Source organism: Catharus ustulatus, chromosome 13 (genome assembly GCF_009819885.2).
Source record: "Catharus ustulatus isolate bCatUst1 chromosome 13, bCatUst1.pri.v2, whole genome shotgun sequence".
Lineage (NCBI taxonomy): Eukaryota > Metazoa > Chordata > Aves > Passeriformes > Turdidae > Catharus > Catharus ustulatus.
The window spans coordinates 13,123,760-13,144,463 of NC_046233.1; the positions used below are offsets into that span (position 1 = coordinate 13,123,760).

The window sequence follows — 20,704 nt, forward strand, 5'->3', positions numbered from 1 at the left end:
AGAGCATGTCCCTTATCTGGAACAGGCAAGGTTCAGTGTGCAGAGGCTGAGGAACAGAATGCATCTGAGCAGTCTCTTAAATTAATATTCATTGACTTGTCTTGGCATCTGGCTCCAAGTTATTAAGAGGGAAGATGATAGATTTATTTTCCTCCTTCAAGTTTCATCATGAACCCTGCCTATGCCGTAAAGTTCAAGTCCAAACAAGAGTTGGATGGTGATACAGAAAGAGGCACCTGTGAACAGCATTTTTTCTATGAACATTGTTCTTTTGCTTCTTGAGTTGCATTTTGTTTTCTAAGATGTTGCAGTAACTGGAGGCTGATTTCTGATGATAGTGGTAGTATTCTGATTGTGTGCATATATATTTTAAACATATGAAAAATTTTTCTTTGCTAGTTTTAGCTTTCATTTTGTGTGGCTCAATTCAAATATGAACAATATTTTTTTAGCGATTATAAGCCTTACAATTTTCTGTCTACAAAAAGGAAGAATTTTAGTTTTATTTTAGACCTACTGAAGCAGTATGTGTTCACTAATAAATATGTCCATAAAATATTCTAAATGCTTGAAAAAATAGATTTGCCTTGTAAATATTTATTTATTTATTTATTACCTTTAAAAAAATTTTATTCTCAAGAAAGGGTCTTAAGGGAACTCTGTGACACATATATAAGGAGAGAATCTACAGGCTGAGAATTTTTCTCTGAAATGACTTTCAAGTAAGAGAAGTAGTGGTAATATTTGGTATCCCTGGCTTTGTAAAGTGTTGACAGATTTCAATTTTCCGTCTACCATTTAGAAACTAGAAAACTTTTAGTGTTCTGACAAGGCCATAAAACTTGTCAGCATTGTGGGGATCAGCTGTTTAATTGCCTGTTGCTCCTGGTAGAGAGTGAACAAGGCCTGTGCAGACCTGTTGAGAGGCACAGTGTGACAGGAGTGTGTCCCCAGAGCTTGCCTGACTCACTGCTGCCCACCCTCCCAAGTGTGGCTGGGGACAGCTGCTGGCGGGCAGTGCTGCCACACCCTGACAGTGCCATCCATCACCACAGACTCACCAAGCAGTGAGGTTTGGGGGAAGCTGATGGAGGCAGCTCATACAGACTGAGACAGACAAAAGCCACTCAAGGTGCACGGTGTGCTGCTGCTGCTCTCAGATATCAGGCTGGGAGTGTGAGGGAGTTGAGGAGTTTGACAAGATGTATTCCTCTGAATTACTTTATGTGGTTTTCTTTTGCAGAGCATCTCAGAACAGAAATTAAGTTAATGCCATATTTAATTTATTTTCTGTTAGATCTGTGTCATTTATTTTCACCAATTGTTCATAGAAAAGAATAACACAGTAACTTTTTATCACTTCTGGCCTCTGCTTTTGCTCTAGTTTGAGTGTGGAAATCTCAGTGCACAGACATGTGTGGAGTGTTGGCTTGGATATTTCCAAGGGTGGGGAGGAGAGTGCTGAAAACAACTTGGGGTTTTTGCTTTTTTTTCACTCATGCATTGAACAGTTGTACTGCTCGAGTACCAGCTCACAAGAAAACAGTGGGAGTTGTACCTTCTTTTTTGCTGGAATGGCAACCTTGTGGTTTTGTAAATCAGAATCTTTGACCTTGCAACTTTGAGAGTTAATGAACTGCTTCTAACCTTGCCCTGGACCTTTGATCTTACTGGTACGGGTGACTTGTAAGAGGAGGTAAAACTCTTGTTGGCATAACTTGTGTGATCATTGAGGAATCTGGGCTTCCCCAGGTTAGGAAATTGCCTCCTCAAAAAGGGGCACTTTGCAGAAGATGTTAGGTGTGGATTCTTGCAATATTGCTTTAACATGTATTTAAGAAAAACTCTTTTCTTCCTGTGCTGTTACAGACTAGAGAGGCAAGTAATAATTAAGTTTTCAGCACATGTTGCTGCTGAGCCACTTTTAGAATTTAGAAGTTTTTTGTGTGGATTTGTTTGGTGGGGTTTTTGTATTGTTGATTTGGTTTGAGGTTTTTTGTTTTTTTCTTTTTTTTTTTTTTTCTTTGTGGCATTTTTGTTTCTTTTTTCTTACTTTTCATTCATACTTGAGAATCAGGAGTAAATTTGAGGTCAGGCACAGATCCAAAAAAAGTTCAGATGGCTGAGTGTCTGTCCCTGCCCTCACAGAGGTGAGGCTTTTGTTGTTTTTCAATTCAGAATAGTTTTTTGGATCCTTTAAACAAGATTTCAAGCCAGAAATAGACTTTTATCCCTTTCTATTATGTGGGATGTTTAAAAAATGCAAGATTAAGGATCTGTTCTTACAAATCCATTCTGTTTGCTCTGAAGGGTCAGTGCCACAGGCTCTTGCTCACAGCAAGGGGCAGGCAAAAACAAGACATTAATGTCAGTAAGGAACAAACTTTGGTGCTGGCCCTGGGACTTCTCCCTGATAAAGACAGCTTTGCCAGGACTGTTTATCCACTCTTGCAGGGGCAGACTCTTGAAACCAAGATGAACATTCTCTTCAGAGCATTTACTTTGTGCAGGTTGGCCTTATCTACCTGCCAGTGATGGGCTGTGTGCACTGTACTCAGCTTTTCATGCTGTCCCTGAAATCTGTCAAGATAGATTTTGACCCAGGTTTCACACAGGTTAAACCACCTTTTTAGTGGTTCTTTGTACCTGCTTAAAAACAGGAAGGGTTTTATTATCTTGACAAGCACAGCCTATTTTCTGGTTATATACTAGCAGGTATTAATTAATATACAGTTGAGTCTGATTTCTGTAAACCAGGTATCAAATCAAGTCGAATAAGATGACTGAGAACTAAAAAGATCCTCCTCCCATTAAAAAATTTGGAGTGGGTAGGGAAGCTATAGGACTCAGAAGTTTCAGGTTAACATTGTAGATCCTGTTATTAAAAAATTATTACTGTTTCATGGTGGAATTAACTTGCGTTATGTAGAGTCTTCATTTCTTCTTGCCATGCAAGTCATTGCCTGGAAACTTATTTGGCCATATGGACCTTTTGTAAGTGGTGTGACTTGGGAATTGCTATTGCAATTAGAACATGTCTGTGCTCTTTTAGAGAGGGACTTCAGCCATGAATTAACTGTTATTTTCTGCAAATTGGCAAAGTATGATCTCCAGTTATTAAAACATGCTGAAGAACTTCTGTAAATCTTTACATGTTAGAAATTGAATTTTTCTCCCCCATGTTGTGTGTGTGGATCATCCCACAGCAGTGCTGGCTGTGGCTGCTGCTCCAAATTAACAGAACTGCCATGATGCACAGCCCTGGATACAGGCTTGCTGACATCAACTCTCTTGGCATGTGTTCAGAAAAGTAAACAGAAGACAATCAGTGTTGGGTTTGGCATAACTAGCAACTCCATAAAACTGCCAAATCCTTCTCAGTGAATTCATCCAATTAATCACATTGATGTAGGACATTTACTTAAATGAGTAAAACATACTCTATTTGGTCTTTAAAAGTTCTTGTCTTAAAGTTTCCATCTTCTACTTAATTAGTAACCACAATTTTTACTTAAATCACATTTTTTCTTGTTTTTTGATGTTGCTCTTTTGTAGAAAAAAAATGAATTCTGAAAGCTCAGCCCTTACCATGAGTAGCCCTGCCATAATAAACCAGTGTGCCAGAGGAGGAATGGAACAAGAAAAAGCTTGGTAAGTTTTACTTCTAATTTTCTAAGAGGTTAGTAGACAGCAGTACTGGGAGATGTAGTTTGAAAATTAAGTAAAATAATTATTTATTATAACTGATTCATTAAGTCTGCATTATTTAACAGTAGAGAAGGGAAAAAATGAAATTTTTAATTTTGGTTTTGAGTTTTTAGCAGATGACACAGTACAGGGTGTCATGGGGGATGGGCTGTGGAAAAACTCCTTCAGTTCACTTCAGCAGTGCAGCAGTTGTGCTCAGGGAATCTTTCACATATGACAAATGTTTTAATCTCCCAATGCTGCTGCAGTGCTGGGCCATGCTGGGACCAGGACTTTGTGCTGTGAGGCTCCTGAGATTCCTGCCCTGGGAGATATTACCAAGTCAATAGTTTCTACTTTGTGTATAAGAAAAAAATTTACTCTGTGCTGGAGGAAAAAAGCAATTGCAATGTTAAATGGTAGATGTGGACAAATGCTTACACTTCTTAACAATTTTTTTGGTGAAAATTGCCATAGCCCATGCAATTTGTGTTTTCATGAAGGGAACAGGGTGTTGAAAAGGCTTTGAGACTATTCCACCTGGTTTAATGAGAGCCTTTTTTTTGAGAGCCTGCTGGTTTTTACTTGCTGTTGCTTGCTAGGGTTTTTTTCCATTATTTATTTATCGTGTGGCAAACAACCAGTAAATTCATGACTGGAAACATGACATCCATATGGACAAAAACCTACCTTACATTGTTTTTGTAGTCTGAGAAATGCTCTTGAAAAGCTAAAGATTTAAAGAAATATTAGCAAATTAATGTTCTGTCTCCTGTTGCATGCTTGTCAAGAAATCTAGATCTTTTTTTGGCTTTGGTTTTTTTGTAATATTAAATTAACAGCATCATACTGAAAGTAGTTTCTTTTAAACATTTCTTCTGGAACATTCTAACAAAATCTTTGCATGAAAGGGCAGGATGAGGAAAAGCTGTGGGCTTTCCTCCTGACTCACCAGTCTACTGAGGGGTGGGAAATTGAAACAAACACTTTTTTGTTTGATGTCTTTGCGGGTTTTTATATTGTGCTTGTGACATTGATCTGGAGACATTTTTGTTTAATATCTTTATCAATGATCTGCATGAGGGGATGGAGGGCAGCCTCAGCAGATTGCACTCCAAGTTAGATGAGAGTGTTGATCTGCTGGAGAGTGAGAGGGCTGTGCAGAGGGATCTGGACAGGCTGGGTCAGTGAGCTGAGACCAGTGGTGTGAGGTCCAACAAGGTAAAGGTGGATCCTGCCTTTGGGCCACAGCCCCCTGCATCTCCAGGCTGGGGGCAGAGTGGCTGGAAAGCTGCCCATTGGAAAAGGATCTGGGGATGTTGGTTGACAGCAGCTGAACATGAGCCAGCGTGTGCCCAGGTGGCCAAGAAGGCCAGTGGCATCCTGGCTGTGTCAGCAGCAGTGTGGCCAGCAGGACCAGGGCAGTGATTGTCCCTGTGTCCTGGGCACTGCTGAGGCCACAGCTCAAATCCTGGGTTCAGTTTTGGGCCCCTCACTGCACAAAAGACACTGAGGGGCTGCAGTGTGTCCAGAGAAGAGAACAGAGCTGGGGAAGGGGCTGGAGCACAAGGCTGATGAGGAGCAGCTGAGGGCATTGAGATTGTTTAACCTGGAGAAAAGGAGGCTCAGGGAGGACTTTATCAATAGCAGAGTGATGCATGTCTGGTTAGGTTTCTAAAATACTGTTTTTTTTGTTCTGGGGCTCTGTGAATACTACAGCTGAATGAACATTATTTTTCTCAGCCTCATAAAGGTCAATGGTGCAGTGCCTTACAACATTGTTCATTCATTGCTGTTTATTCATTGTCTGATTCTTGGAACTTATTTACATTCTGATGGTTCTGGTTTATTTTCATGAAAATGTGAATATCGGTATGGACTGATGTTAGTCATAGGAAGATTAGAAATGTCTATTGTTAAAAGTATACAGTGGCAGGGTAATGTATTCAATTAAGTTGAAAGGGTTCACAGAGAAAAGCCCTGAGCAAGACCTTATCTAGCATTTAAACATCACTTAAGATGCGTGTAAAAGGCTTTGATGTTGCATAAGGCCCCCTAGAAACAGAAGGGAGAGTAAATAATTGACTGAACCCCAGTTACCTTGTACAACCATTAACCAAATCTACCATTCTGGTTCAGTGTTTCACATCTGCATAGTTTGGTGCATCCACCAGATGAAAAAGTGATTGAATTTTCAAACTTGCAATGCTTCACTTGGTTCCGTTGCTTTTTTCCCTCCCAACATACATAAACAAGATTGCAGCAGCAGAAGAGTGCTGGTAGTAGCAGCAGTGTGAGTGCTGTGAATGTCTGATAACTGCAGGGTACCATGGCAGAATTCATGTGTGAACCAAATTAAGCTGCTCTTGATAAGCAGGAAGGTGGATGGTCATAACATCAGCAGTATCAGCTGTCTAGCTGGTGTGGAAGAGTGCTGAACAATAAAGGCTTGAGAGCCTTGAATTGGCAGATTTTCACTTTCTTAATGTTGAAAATTGCAAGAAAGAACTACAGATAAGGGAGCAAGTGGGAACTGTGTCAATTCATCCACACTTTCTGTGAAAGAAGCTGGCTGGCACATTATTTCTCAAAACAAATGTGCAGGAGGACTGGAAATTTTCCAGGTGTTGTTATTGTGTGTGGATTTTAAAACATGCTTCCTCTAGGCTGGAGGAAATCTTGCTAGTCACTCCTTCATCGTGCTACTTAGGATTAAGTCAGGAAGTATTTAATCCTTTTAAAACTAATAATTGAAATTTGGGTTCTGGATGTCTCATGACAGTGTTTTTGGTGCCTTGGCTTTCTATTTCTGTCTCCAAATACTCTGCCATGTTCCTTATGAAGTATGCAGTGTTCTGCTGTTTCTATGACAAAGTTTTCATCACTCTTAAACTAAATTTCTCTGAATACTGTCCATGTTATGAATAAAAAAAATCTATAAATTTAAAACTAGCCAAACAAGCACTGTTACATGTGGACTCCAGTGCATTCTGACTCTGTACATGATTTGGCTTAAACTGAGTTTGAGGACAGAAACTTCTTAAAATCTTTTGGTTTTTTCTCATTTTTGTTTTATGCTGTAACAGATTGTTTTTGTTTCAGCTTTCCTTTCTAATCTGAGACTGCTGACTTTGTGGGGAAGGGAAGCTATTGAAACTCCAGTCCACAGAGTGAGAAGGAAGACATGCTTAGATACTGAATTTAGATATTCCAAAAAGTAATTTGAAACCCAGCTCCATCATTGCATACATTGAAAGAGAACAGCTTACTGTCATATCTTAGCATGCACATGTCTGGAAGTTCTTTGATATAGAAAAGTAATTGTTCTGGAATATTGTACACCAGAATAATTTGTATTTGTATTTCATTTGTACAGATTTGTGTTATTTGGAGTACTTTTTTGGTGTGTTTTTTTGTTTTTTAAAAATAAGTTTATCTTTTTAAGAATGAAATAGAAATAACAGGGTCAACTGAGATTAAGACAATACTTGAACTGACATCCACGTGACTGAGGAAAAGCAACATAGGAAAGCAATGGTGAGCAGCTGAAAATCTGCATCTTCATTTAATGCAGAGCAATGAAGTTACCACATAGATCTTACCTTAATGCTTGTGTTTTTAATCACACAGCTCTTCTTCCTCAGTGAGGATCAGAACAGAGCTCAGTTGCTGCTTTCTGTACCTCAGGGACAGACAAGTGCACGAGATGACTCGTAGCTTGTGTGGGAAGTAAGGTTTCGTGACAGTAAATCATCATGACTCTGTTGCAGCTTTTGCCAGCTGCTAGTTGATGAAGGAAGAATTATGTGTCTGGAATTACAGTAAGAAGAGAAACAAGTTTCACAACTTTTCCCTGTTTCTCCTATATCCTTGTTTAATCAGTAGAAATGAGTCATCCTGAAGAACTGAATTAAACTGCATCTAATCAAGTGCAGTTTAACTGCAGATGTTTGATTACAAAAGGCACATACATGTTTGGGGAATACAAGGTTACAGTGTGTGCAAAAAGGAAGCCCTATAAATTATAGATTAACATTTCAGATAGCTGGATAAAATTAATCTTATCTTCACGAGGCCTTGAATTGGTTGCTTTCTAGTAATGTCTTATTACAAAGAGAGAACATGCTTTTCTTGAAAAACCAAAGAATATTCAGGATAGTTAGCATAAAATGACAATTATAACCAACTACATTTAATAAAGCAGATAAATATTTACTGTGTATATAGAAAACCGCTTCTATCTTACCTCACTTTCCTAGTTTATTTAAAGTACTTCTCTGTCCATAAAAGGAGTAGCAGAATTGAATATTGTTACAAGGGAATCACTTGCATTGGGACTTGCAGCCTGAGACCAGTCCCTTAAAGGAAGTGGATGAAGATCCAGGAGAGTGACGTAGGGCATGGAGAGGGTGACTCATGAGCACACCCACAAACACTGAGAGATGGCAGTGTGCTGAAATGGTTAAAGTAAGTGCACTCACCCACTGCTGACTTTGCCTCATGCACACATGAAATGAGCTTTGTAGCTGAAGAAAATATGCCCCAGAGGCAAGTACAAGTTTAAACATATGTTCAATCCTCATGTATTACAAAACTAAGTATGGATTGCATTTCCTTATCCTGGATGAGATCAAAACCCTCTTGATTCTGCCTTGGGAAGGAGAAGCGCTGGGGCTGCCCCCGGCCCGAGCCCACGAGGTGGCAGCCTTGCTTCGGGTGAGATGTGCCTGTTCCCTCTCTGCTCTGCTCCTTCCCACCCGCCCTTGCCTTTTTTCTGGGATCACAAGAAGACACAGCAGCAGAGCTGAATTACTAATTGCTTGTTTAAAAAACACCTTAGTAAGCTAAGGCTGCTTTTTTTGTTGTTGTTGTTGTTGTTTTTTTTTTTTTTTTTTTTTTTTAAGATCATTGCTCACTAGATTCCTGGATAAAACTGCAATCTGTGCATGTGATTACTTTGTCTCTGGGTCATACTGCAAAAAATTTTTACTGATAGTGTGCCGTCTTAAAACATTTGCTGCATACTTGGTTATGACTCCATTGGCTCTACCTGTTTTTTCAGTGTTACATGTCTTCATTATAGCTGTTAGCTGAGGGAGGGAATTACAACAAACATTTCTGAAATACATGGTTGCTTCCTGTTGAATGTCAAGAAATTTTTATCCAAGTAAAAGGTAATGACATCTTTAGCCTGCCCTCAATGGTATTTTGTTTATGAACATGTATTAGTGCATGGGATGATGACATAGCTTTTGTACTCTGAGAAATAAATTGTGCATATAGAGGGAGTGAAATACATTTCTTTATTAAATAGCTGAGGAATGTCTTAAAACTGAAACTTTTACTTACTTTGATGTAGGAAAGGACTGTAAAAATCTGTCAGTCCATATGTTTTTAAAAATATCTTCTTGTGTTCTTCCATATGAGATATCCGGTGAAATCTAAAAAGTAAGTTTACTGAAAAATGTCACTTTGGACTGTATGAGTAACTCTCTTGGCTGGGACAGGAATCACTGGTACTGAGAAGCTCAATCTATATAGCTTTAAATAAGGAACCTGACTTTCGCATTTTGGTATGTTAATTTTTTTTCACTTTCTTTCATTCCTTCCCACCCTGGAATTAAAGAAGTGCATGCTGTCAGGATGATAAATGACACAGGTGATTAGGCTTGGATCACCCATGTTAATAACTAATATTATGGAAGGAGACCTCACCATGCCTAGCTCAGGTTTTGGTCAGTTGTAAACTGAAATTATGATTATAGAGGATGAAAACATCTCCTTCAGTGCTGTCTTGCAAATATCAAGTAAATGACTTTGCATAGTGTAGAGCAAGAATGAAATTTGTCATCTTAGTTCTTATTCATGCTACAGAGCCTCATTTTCTCATTCAGATATGCAGCATCTTGATGTATTTTCCTTCTCTACTATCTTCTCAAAAAAAAAAAAAAAAAAAAAAAAAAACCCAAACAAAAAACCAAGAATTGCAGAAATAGTAAAAATTTCTTGTTTAAAAATATGAAACATGTTAGCAAGCCAAGTAAAGGAAAACACTGCCTTCCCTCCTTCATAGTTGTCATGGCTTAACCCCTAACTAATGACAATGATAATGTCACCAGAAGTTGGGAATAAAACTCTCTAGCACTGTAATTTCAGTGTTAGGGAGAGGCATTATTTTTATTTTAGGTGCTAAATGTGAGAAGGGATATTTCTGCCTAACCCACTAGCTAACACACTAATTTGAATCTATGTAGCTTATACATATTCATTACATTCCCCAAGACTCATACATACATGCTAAACATTCACACAAATTGTTTTGCATATTCAAACAGCTTCTTGGAGCTTATTTACATTAGAGTAGGCATCTTTAGAGGGTCTCTGGTGGTCATTTGGGGAACATTGCATTCCTCAAATTATCCTTTTTTGGTCACAGGCCTCCAAAAAAAATTTCTTTTCTTTGAATGCACCCCAGCAGTGGTCTGGCCAAGATGCAACTTCTTATCAGCATTGCTCAGGCCTGCGGTGTTTAGGGCTGCTGTAACCACTGGCACACATTTCTGCAGGACTAAGCACTGTCCTGCTTTAGTTAGAGCTAAAGGAATTCACAAGATTCAAACACTATTTGTTACAATGAAAGCTTTTCCCAGCAAGAGTAGTGATTGGAATGAAGGGGCAGAGAAACAAGCCATGCACAGGATGGTGGCTCACCCTGCACAGCCTTGGCCCCCTCAGCTCCCTCTTACGCTGGCCATGGCCTCCTGACTTAGGGAATATCGCTGTGGGCAGCACCACCCAGCTGCCCTGGCCATCTCCATCCCAGTTTCTTGTGCAGCTCCTCACTGGCTGAGCAGGGGACAGTGAGTGTGATTCTGCTAACCATTCTGAAACATCTTGATTCTCTGAGTTGGTGCATGTGTCTATATGAAGTGGGACTTTTTTTAAATGTAAAAACCCCCCAAGACCTAGTATGAAGTGGGACTTTTTTTAAATGTAAAAATCCCCCAAAACCCAGTGATCTACCACTGATAACCATCTGTTTCCTGTATGATTACCCTACTTCTCTTTCTAAAGATTCTTGTCCTTGGTCATAATTCCTTTTCACTAAGACTCCAGAATCTGCCCTTATAAGCAGGCTGTTATTACTTTATACATTTGTTCAGCATGTATTACAGTTTAGTTTCTAGCTAATACTCTAATGCTGATAGGAAGACTTTTTCTGTTCCCCAGCCCCACCCCCAAAAAAATAGCCCAAAAAAGTTCTTCGATATGCTTAGTTCAATTCACTGGCTGTAGAGGGAGCTGGTGATAGTTTTTAAGGAGCACAAATGGTGCTTCTTTGGGAATATTTATATATTGCAGTATTTGGAAACAAGATTAGAAACAGAAGGCTGATTTGTAATTTGATTTTTTTCTTAATGTGGGAGGGAAGACTGGAGGGTATGTGAACTGGTTACATTAACTGCGTTTTCCTGTGGGCCTGAAAATTTCAATAGGTAAGTGTTTTAAGAGAGTGATTTGAATATGAATCTTTCAAACTGAATACACTTTGTTCACAAGCAAATCTCTGGGACACAAAAGATAACTTTTCGGTATTAGGCTGTCATTCCATTTCCTTAAAACTGCACAAGGAAATTCCTTAGCAGACTCATTTCTTTTGATGTGGAAAGAGAAAACGGGTGTGAATAGGAATATTAAGCTCATTATGACCAGAAACTCACTAAAAATGTGACTAAAAACAACTTGCAAATATTTCAGAATATCCTCTTGTGTTAATTAGTGTGAAGAACTCATGTTTTTCTTTCCTGACTTTGAACTTAATTATTGTAAGAAGCATAAATTAAAAATTAACCTCATGTAGTGTCAGGAAGAGAGGTGATTTGTTGGCACTTTTTCTGTCATGTTTTGTACTCGGTGGTGAGGGCCAGAAGCTGACTTTATTTTATGGGCTGTCCAGTTAGCTATGTCTTCATTTTAATCAATGGATTCTATAATTATGTTTTTAAAAAGTGAATTGAATTGCTACTATGCTTCTGAGTGTGAAGAACATTTTGTTTCAAAGACTCGTTAATGGTTGCAAATTGCACTAAAAAGGAGGAGCTCTCAGTTTTTCTCTCTTGGGGTCTCCCCAGCCCCACTCTGCACAGAGCAGTAAGATAAACGAGGCTCTATTTTGAAAGCTATATAATGTGTTTCTATTCCACAGATTAAATGCAAGTGGTATGTGACTCCTTAAAAAAAGGAGAGAAGTTGCACTCAATTTTTACGAAACTGATGTCTCTGCAGTTTCATTAGATACATTCACTTCTGACACTTCATAATCCATTATTTATTACTACACCGAGCTAGATCTGGCAGGTTGTACCCGGGCATGCTTAGGCTTGTTTCCCTCCCTCTCAGATCTGCTGTTCTCTAACAGGGAAGTCAGACGAAGTCAAATACAAATCAGCAAGGGATTTGTATCAAAGTGCAGACAGGGAAAGTCATGATATGCTTTCATTGTATCTGCCCTGGCATATAGCACCTTCTCTGTCCCATCCATCAGACTTCATAAGTTTGGATTTTTTTTTTTCTTCCCCCGGATATTCTCCTTTATCTAAACTAGCAACTGACCTAAAGAACTCTTTCATCTTCTTCCCCTAATCTCCATACAGAGAAAGCAGGGGAGAAAAGATAGGATTTAGAGGGTTGAATTAGTTTATCATTAAACACTGACAGTTATTTGATGACCTACTGGTTTATTATTCCTAAAATAACAAAATGGTAATAAAGTCCTCCATCTCTGCTCCGATGTTTCCATTGTCCTGCTGGAGCAGGAGAGCAGCGAGGCCGCCAGGCTTTGGAATTGCTGCTGTTCACAGTAACTGTGCCCTGCTGAGGGTGCTCCTCACCTGCACCTACCCACCTTGGCTTGGTAACTTTATTAAATATGTCATGGTTTAATTCCATTTAAACCGTAACCAAAGTTCTGCCATGTATTGGTGTTTGTCTTTTGTTTTGAAGGACTTGATATTACAATAGTTGGTTTTGTGGTAGTTTTTTAGCATCTATATCAAGGAATTGAAAGGGTAAATTCTTTACACCAGAACCATTTCTTCATTTCCTCTCTGAAGGTTATATATGTCTGGTTTTGCTCCTTGTGCATGTATGTTGTGTGGGTACAGCTGTACTTTTCTGACCAGCAGTGTCCTTCAGGTCTGTAGGTGTGCTTTGCAGAGCTTCCTCTTGTCAGGTTCAGCATGTTTCTTTTGCAGCTCCTAAACAGCCTGTTTGCAAGAAGATAACTGTGAAATGTCCCCTGACTCTGTACACTTAATTTGGAAAAATTGTATGTGCTGATTTTGTAGTCATAAACAGAATAGTGATTTCTTATGTTCCTCTACCGATGTGTAATTTCATGTGACTGAAGCAGCTGTCCCTGTCTCCCTGAGGAACAGGCCACGAAGGTACAGCTGGTTGTTTTTCTCATAAAGGAGGATGGAATTATGATTTTCTCTTACCACGCTCCTGCCTCAGGCCTTTCGGCAACTGATTCCTACCTACAGAAACACATAATTGTTGCAAAGGGCAGGTGGGAAGATTGACCAAAGACTTGAGAACTGGTAAAAACTTGTTTTGGATTCCGAATCTCTGGCATCCTTATTTATAGGAAATGGTCTTTTGTTAAATCCCATCAAAGTTCCTGAGTATTATTTCCTTGCCAATTTCAAGTCAAACTATTTTAATTGGTGATTAAAATAATATTTTTTGCCCGGTAAGGAATCTGTGACTCTCTTGCCAAGATATTGGTAGTCCTCAAAACTGTCTCATCCATCACCAGGACACAGGATTTAGCATTTTGCCTCGGCTGGGTGAATAGATGAGGATAGTTTGTAGCCTGGTGAAGCAACAAGTGGTGTTTCCCTTGAGGAAATGCTGTTTTCTCAACCTAACCCAGCAGTTTAGAAATTGCTCAGGTAAACAACACTGTGGTGCTGCAGAGCAAGATTTGGGATCAGTGTGGATGCCGGCTGTCTTGCTTTGTTACAGATTTAATCAAGAGGAAATTTGAACAAAGCACGTGAGTTTCTTTTGTTTACAGTGCTAATTTGTGTAGGAAAACAAGCTCAGTTATTCAAGAGCCTGTATTTATTTAAATGTGAAATATCTAAAATTTCAGCTTCTTCACACAGTACTTCTTACTGTTTTGAGATTTCTGTAAGAACAAAAAGGTTTTTGTGTGAAGCTGTTGTAAAAATGTAGTTACACCCACTTTTTATTATGTGTTAATTGTCTATTAGGCTTTGTAATTGGTGTGCAAAGATTGACACTCCTGATACCAGAGCATGCTTACAATAAATGTCTGCTATGGTAATTTAATGCCTTAATGGCTTTTTAGCAATCAGTTACATCTCAAATGCACTATAGGGCAATTTTTTTTGTTAACTGTGCCTTTTGCTCACAGTAGAACTCAATTACAAGTGTACTGCAATTCTGTTTGCAGTTCACTAAAGCAAAGATGTAACTGCTTTGATCTGGTTTCCGTTTAAAGATAACTTGAAAATACTGTGATGCATATTTTCTGCAATTTTTTTGCAGTGCAATTGAGTTTAATGACCATCTTAAAGCTCTTGGTTTACATGTCAGAGACAGTGTTAAGGTTTGTCTTTGTGGATAAGATTTAATATTTGAGATTTTCACTTGCTAGTAAGTTTAAATATTTCTCTCTTGAGAAGATGCACCCCGGTTTTACGAACTTGGGCAAGAAATAATTTCATTTTTCCCCACATAGGGTGATTGATTCATTATAACTTTAAAGAACAGGCTTTTCCCCCTGTTCCATAGATTTACTTGAAGAATACAAGTTAGGACACATTTTGAGTTTCAAGATTCAACCAAGTAACCCTCCAAACTTTTATCTTTCTCCATAGGACATCAAGGGACATAACAGCTCAGAGTTCTGAAACCATTTTCTTTGCTTTTCAAAGGACCTCAGCAAGTGAGACTTGCAGAAAGGTGTGTGTGTGGTTTGGAGAGAGGCTGGTTTCCTCAGGAAATGACATGTGACTTTGCTCTTAGTCTTGCCAGCAACTTTTGAACTCATTGCCTAGTTTCGTTTTTCAGAAGATGTAAAAAATAGCAGAGCAAATGGACCTCAGTTGAACATAACAATGGTTGAGGTGAGAGGTCCCAGTTAGTACTGGTGTGGTGAGGGAGGCCCCCAGTGTGGCCATTCTCATCCTTGGTGAAGAACAGCAGCACAGGTGTTGCCCTGAGCTGCCCACAGCCCTGTCATGGCAGGGGTGACACAGGGGGTGAGTGCTGAGGTGTGGGACACGACCTGGGGGTTGCTGCCACTGGAGAACCTTCCTCAGCTGCCCCAGCACAGTCTGTCTGCAGCAGAGGTGGGGTTTGCTGTCACCACGTGTGCGCAGTGTTAAACCTCTGATCTCTGGTCGTGGCTGAGATCATGAGGTCACACCTCACCCCGTGCCATGCATTGGGTGCAAGTGCTGCTTCACCTCATTCTGTGCCACCTCGGCCTCATGGAAGTGAGAAAGCAGCTTTTACCTTCTATCCCCACTTCAGCTGGAGGTGGGGAGAGTGTCAGCTGATCTCTTCACCTCAGTTGTTCTTAAAACACTGTTTTTGATACATTTGGAAATATAAAATGCTGTCCTGAAAGCAGTGTTTTATTAATCATGAGATACAGTGTAAGTGATTGGAAAAAATGTAAGAGCTTGACTCCAGAAACGTACTTGACATATTTAAAAGGAGCAGGATCACTCACCTAGGCTACCAACAGTAGTTCTGGTATGCATGACCATAAAGGAAACATTAAATACTTTTGCATCATCACTGATCAAATCAACATCTGTTTGATTTCTTCCCCTGTGGTTTGACTCTTCAGCTGCTGTAGTGACTGGGGATATTGCCCTTATGTTCCAGTGCTTTCTGTATAGAGACTGAAATAGCCTGCTCCTTTGTGTTTGTGATTGGGGAGCTTTTCAGTTTTTGTAATGAAATATTACAGTGTGTGTCTCTATCAGCAAGAGTGAGAACAAACACAAATGTGCTCTAATTTAAAGGTGTGGCATTAAAAGCTTCAGAGGAAATGTAACAGAGGAGAGTGTCTAGGAAAAAAAACCCATGATGGAAATGAAGAGCTAAACCTGTGCACAGATGTGCAAGTGCTAATTTCCTCCATTGGTGGCTGATCACTGTTCTGCTTTACAGCAAAATCCCATTTCCTGCCTCACTTCTTGTGTTAATGCCTGGTTTTGCAGGCATTGTAATCAAGAAGGAAAAGAAACAGCATAAGAGTCTGAGTATGTTCCACAAAAATAATAAAAAATATATACTTATATATGCATCTTGGAAAAAAACTAGTTCCAGATATCTCCTACTGATAAATGCACTTTTTAAGGAATGTTCTTTGACCTGGGACAAAACATATAAACAATTTAAGAGCCATCACTGCTATAACGTTATTTTAAAATAAAAGATTGTGTACTTATAAGAAAATTATTTTAACAAGGTTTCCTGTATGCCCTTGTCTTGGGCTGAAATTAATGTAGTTAGGTTTTCTTATCTTTCAATATAAATACACTAACTTGTTGCTGGCAAAAGTAGATCTAAGTGAACATTTGCTGTCCTGAGTGGATATTTTGAATGGAGCTTTAATGGTACCACGGTTTCAACAGGTTTGACTCCATTGCATTCAGGGTTACCATAGTAATTACTATGGCAACAGTGATGCAGAAAATGTTCCTAGGGGAACCCAGCTGTGAATGATAACTAACTGAAAACATTTTGTTTTTGCATCTCAGGTTAAAAGTCCCTTCAGTGAAAGTATGGTGGGTTTGCTTAATAGGAAGTCATTCTCTTGCTTAAAAACCCACATATGTTCACAGGTGTCTGGTTTCAGAGCAGAAACACTTTTTCAATGCATTGCTGAAGTATCATCCCAAAGACCCATGAAATGTTAGAAACATTAGGTGTAAAATTTGGCACCAGCTTCAAATGTTTTATATTGCAAAGAAACTTCTTAAGCCAAATTTGTGGTATAAAATCTGCTTAGGAAATAAAACTTAGTTTTATCTTGAAGAATTATGTCAATCTTATATATATGACTTATACTGTTAATAAAAACTGCCTTGGTTGCCTTCTGACCTCACTGTGCAACAAAGGTCAGGATCATGCAAGTCACATGATTGAGGTCAGTATTTGTTGACTTCAGTGTCTATTTATAAATTACTTTCAAAAACTCTTCTGCTTTTTTCAGAAATAAATTTGTCAGCGCTAAAGAAAATGTCCTGAAACTGGTTGTTGTTAAATCTAGTTCTCCTTGTACTTGTAAACTAACCTTGTTTATATTTATTTCACTTTCATTCAGAACAAAGGAGAAACCAGTCTGGTGTTTATGATATGAATAAACTTTGAAACTTGAAAGCATTTCAGGGTTTGATTTGGTAGCTTCACTGTCATGGAGCTACAGAAAATACTTATGGTACTCAGGGGATTTGTGGCCGCAAGGAAAAGTTCTAATGAGTTATATTAAAAAAGGGAAACTAAATTAGTAAATACTTACAAGACTCTGGTAATTATTTTTGAGATCTACAAAAATATGTTAAAGCTGAATATGAATGAAGAGCACTTTGTTAAGTATAAGGGGAAAACAGTTTTCTAAGCCCTGAGGTCTGATAGTTGCTCTTAGTTATTTATGCAACTTAAAAGGAATTGCTGTGCAGATGGAAATGTGATGAAATGGAGGTGAAATCACTATTTATTTGAGCCCCTGTGGTGTACAATCTGCTAGTAATGCAGGTGAAAGTCCTACAAGCAAAAATGTCTCTGCAAATCTAAATGCTACGTATTTGATCTTGAGGACTTGTATCTATATATCACATACTGATACTGCATGCACTTCAGATGTTTCAGCTCTGAGTCTCTTAAATATTTTGTTGCATTTATTGTACTTACTGGTCTTGATAATCTAATAGATCATAAGTGTTCTCTCCCAGATTTTGTTGGATGCTTGTCTTTAAAACAACACTCAAAGGAAAAAGATAAAGTACTGTGATTTGGGATTTAAAAAAAAATTCTAAGTAAAATCTCTAGAAATGGCAAAAGGTTGAAAAAGTTGAAACTTTATCCATCAGGCTTGATGTAAATATTCAACTTCCCATGGAAGGTTTTGTTATTGATAATGTGATAAGGGCAAGAGGAAATGACCTCACGCTGCATCAAGGGAGGTTCAGGTTAGACATCAGGAGGAATTTTTTCACTGAAAGGGTGGTTGGGCATTGGAATGGGCTGCCCAGGCATGGGGTGGAGTCACCATCCCTGCAGGAGTTCAAGAAACAGCTGGATGTGACACTTAATGCTATGGTTTGGTTCACATGGTGCTGATCAGTGAAAGGTTGGACTTGATCTTGGAGGTATTTTGCAGCCTTAATGATTGTATTAGTCTATGAATTCCTGATATTCTCCCCACTTCTTAATATTCTGTTTTTTGTGTAACTGACAATGGTCAAAGTGTGGGACAATTTCTGTTGTCCATGTTTTAGTTATGCCATCATAAAATGCTTGTGTTCTGAGCAGGGCCCCAGGATGCTGCAGAATTTAATCTTTGGTGAGATTTTTATGTCCAAGTTATTGACCTGTATGTGACAAAGTAGCTAAGTGGAATTTGCCATGACAGCCTCCAATCCTTTTGCCATGCTGCAGGGCAGAACTAATGGAGGCAGAAAATTGTGGTATAACTGGACTTTTCAAGAGAGGTAGTTACTGCATGCTGAAGATAAGTTATGGGCATGGCTGTCCACTTGGCAAAGTTTAGTTTGTTAGCTCTGGTGGTGACAGGCCTGTTACAATCTCAAGATAAAGCATTCTGGTCTGTCTGCATACAGATTGCAGGAGTGGTTCTTGCCACTCAGTGTAAAGCCCTTCAAGCAAGAACAGTCTCAGTGAAACATGATGCTGAAAGTTAGTCCTTTATAACTGATCACATTTAATGAAAACAGATTTCCTTCCTTTTGTGACTGGCTTAGTGCCATATCCTTGAGAACAAGGTGTGAAAGTATCACACAGTTCTCTTGAAACAGTATGCAGGAGTGTTTTACTTTTCAACACAGAAAAGTCTCTAAATTGACTATAATGATCCTATGTAACGTCTTAGTTACAAATCTACATTTTTTTGCCTTTTCAGGTGAAATGCAAGCTGTAATACAGAAAAATATGAAGTTGCAAATGAAGGATAAGGAACCAGCAATAGAAAAGTTTTAAAATCCTGTATAGGATTGACTTGCCTCCAGATGTTACTTGGTTTAAATACTGTTGCCTATTACTGTTCAGTCCTTCTGATCTTCTGAATGCTTGTTAGTGAATCGCAGCTCCACAGGAACTCAAGTTTACCTTCAGAAAGAGCCACATGAGATGCAACCAAACAGAAAGGGCTTTAAGAACACACCCATTTCCTTTATGAAGAACACGATGTGATGGCACTTGAATGGATTTTGAGGGTCTTGGTAGGTTCTCTATGATAGAGATGAAAATACTGTTTGGGTGGATTTTGAACAGCTAAGAAATCCCTTGTTTGATTTCTCTGTGTGAAAGCCTTTTTTTTTTTTCTGTCTACCCAGCAAGTATCCAGTCTTGCTAACCTAAGTGGATTTCCCAGCCTTAGGTTCTAGTTAGAAAACAAAATGAAGAACTTGTTGTCTTTCCTTGAGCATGAGTGTTGTGAGGCTTTGGCCCTGAGGCTTGGCTTTTTCTGGCTCTGACGATGGGGGCAGTTAAGCCTTACCATCAGATCTTATTTTTTCATGGACCACAGCATCCTCTCTGGCTGTTGGGTGGAAATGAGCAAACATTTCTTTTGAGTGAGCAGTTGTTCTCCCTGTAAAGAATTCAGTCTCTGAGATGCACTAGTGGGGTGAGGTAATGGCTAAAAGTTAACAAGTGTTATTGCTGTTTTCTCTTCCGAATATAATTGAAACAATACAGGAATATTTTTAGGCTGCATAGTTAAAATAAGGCTGTGAATTATCTCTCTCAACCTTTTATAATATTTCTGAAACGATGATATTTTGTTATAGAAACATAATACAGGATTCTGTTCGCATCCTCCCCAGCATTAATGCAGCTGTACCTCTGTCAAACAGCAGAAAAATCTGGGCTGGCCAGAGTCAGGGATTTCTCTTTCAGATGTGACCAGAGTTCATGTATAACAATGGGGATACTTTTATAGTCCTGCATACTGATGGCATTTGTTGCAGCAACCTGCAATGATTAGAAATGAAGAAATAACTTATAGTTAAAGCTTTAAATCAAACTTGTTATTCTTCAGAAGGTGAAATGTTACATCATTTGTTATATCTGAGTTTTAGATTGAAAAGTGCTTCGGTTGACCTTCAGATTTTTTTTCATCTTTCATAAGGATGTTTTTAATTTTTTCAGAAAACCAATAAATACAGAAATGAAAAAAAACCCAAACATTTTGTACCTTCTTTGGGCTGTGCTAGTGATGGGATGTTTTATGGTAGGGTGCACTGATTGGCACTATAAATAAACATGTTGTGCAGAAGGCATGGGAAAAGAGTAGGTGTGTGACAGTTCACTGCTACGTGTACCTGCTTTGTCTCTAGAGCCACATTCACAGGGACTGGTTTTCTTTCTTAATGCATTTGTGCCAGTTCATGACAGTAGGACAGTAAAAGATTATGCTCACATTCAGGAAGGCAGCACAGCAGCTGAAAATCAGTCATCTGTTTACTCCTTGGTATTTTTGTTTTTCTCAAGATACAAAGTGTTCAGTCTTGCTCAGCTGAGTACCTCCCCACCCCCAGTTACCCTTTTGTGATGTGCTCCTGTCTGCAGGATGAGGCCCTGGCAAACCAAACACGCACCCAATCTTAGAGTTACTTTGCCTTTAGCAAGAAAAGCCCATCAAGTAAATTCTCTCTATGAACTTAAATATTTTCTGAGCAAAATTCTGTTGGGTTAGATTTACTTTACACTTCTGGAAAAAAATGGA

The 20,704-nt window shown here is 38.9% G+C and overlaps 1 protein-coding gene across 1 annotated transcript in view; it reads left to right on the plus strand.

Moving 5' to 3' along the window:
- Positions 1 to 20,704, plus strand: part of ARHGEF3 (Rho guanine nucleotide exchange factor 3) — a 110,143-nt gene that overhangs the window by 8,499 nt on the left and 80,940 nt on the right. The window contains 1 exon segment of the mRNA XM_033071856.1: positions 3,556 to 3,651. Coding sequence (XP_032927747.1) covers positions 3,556 to 3,651 — 96 coding nt within the window.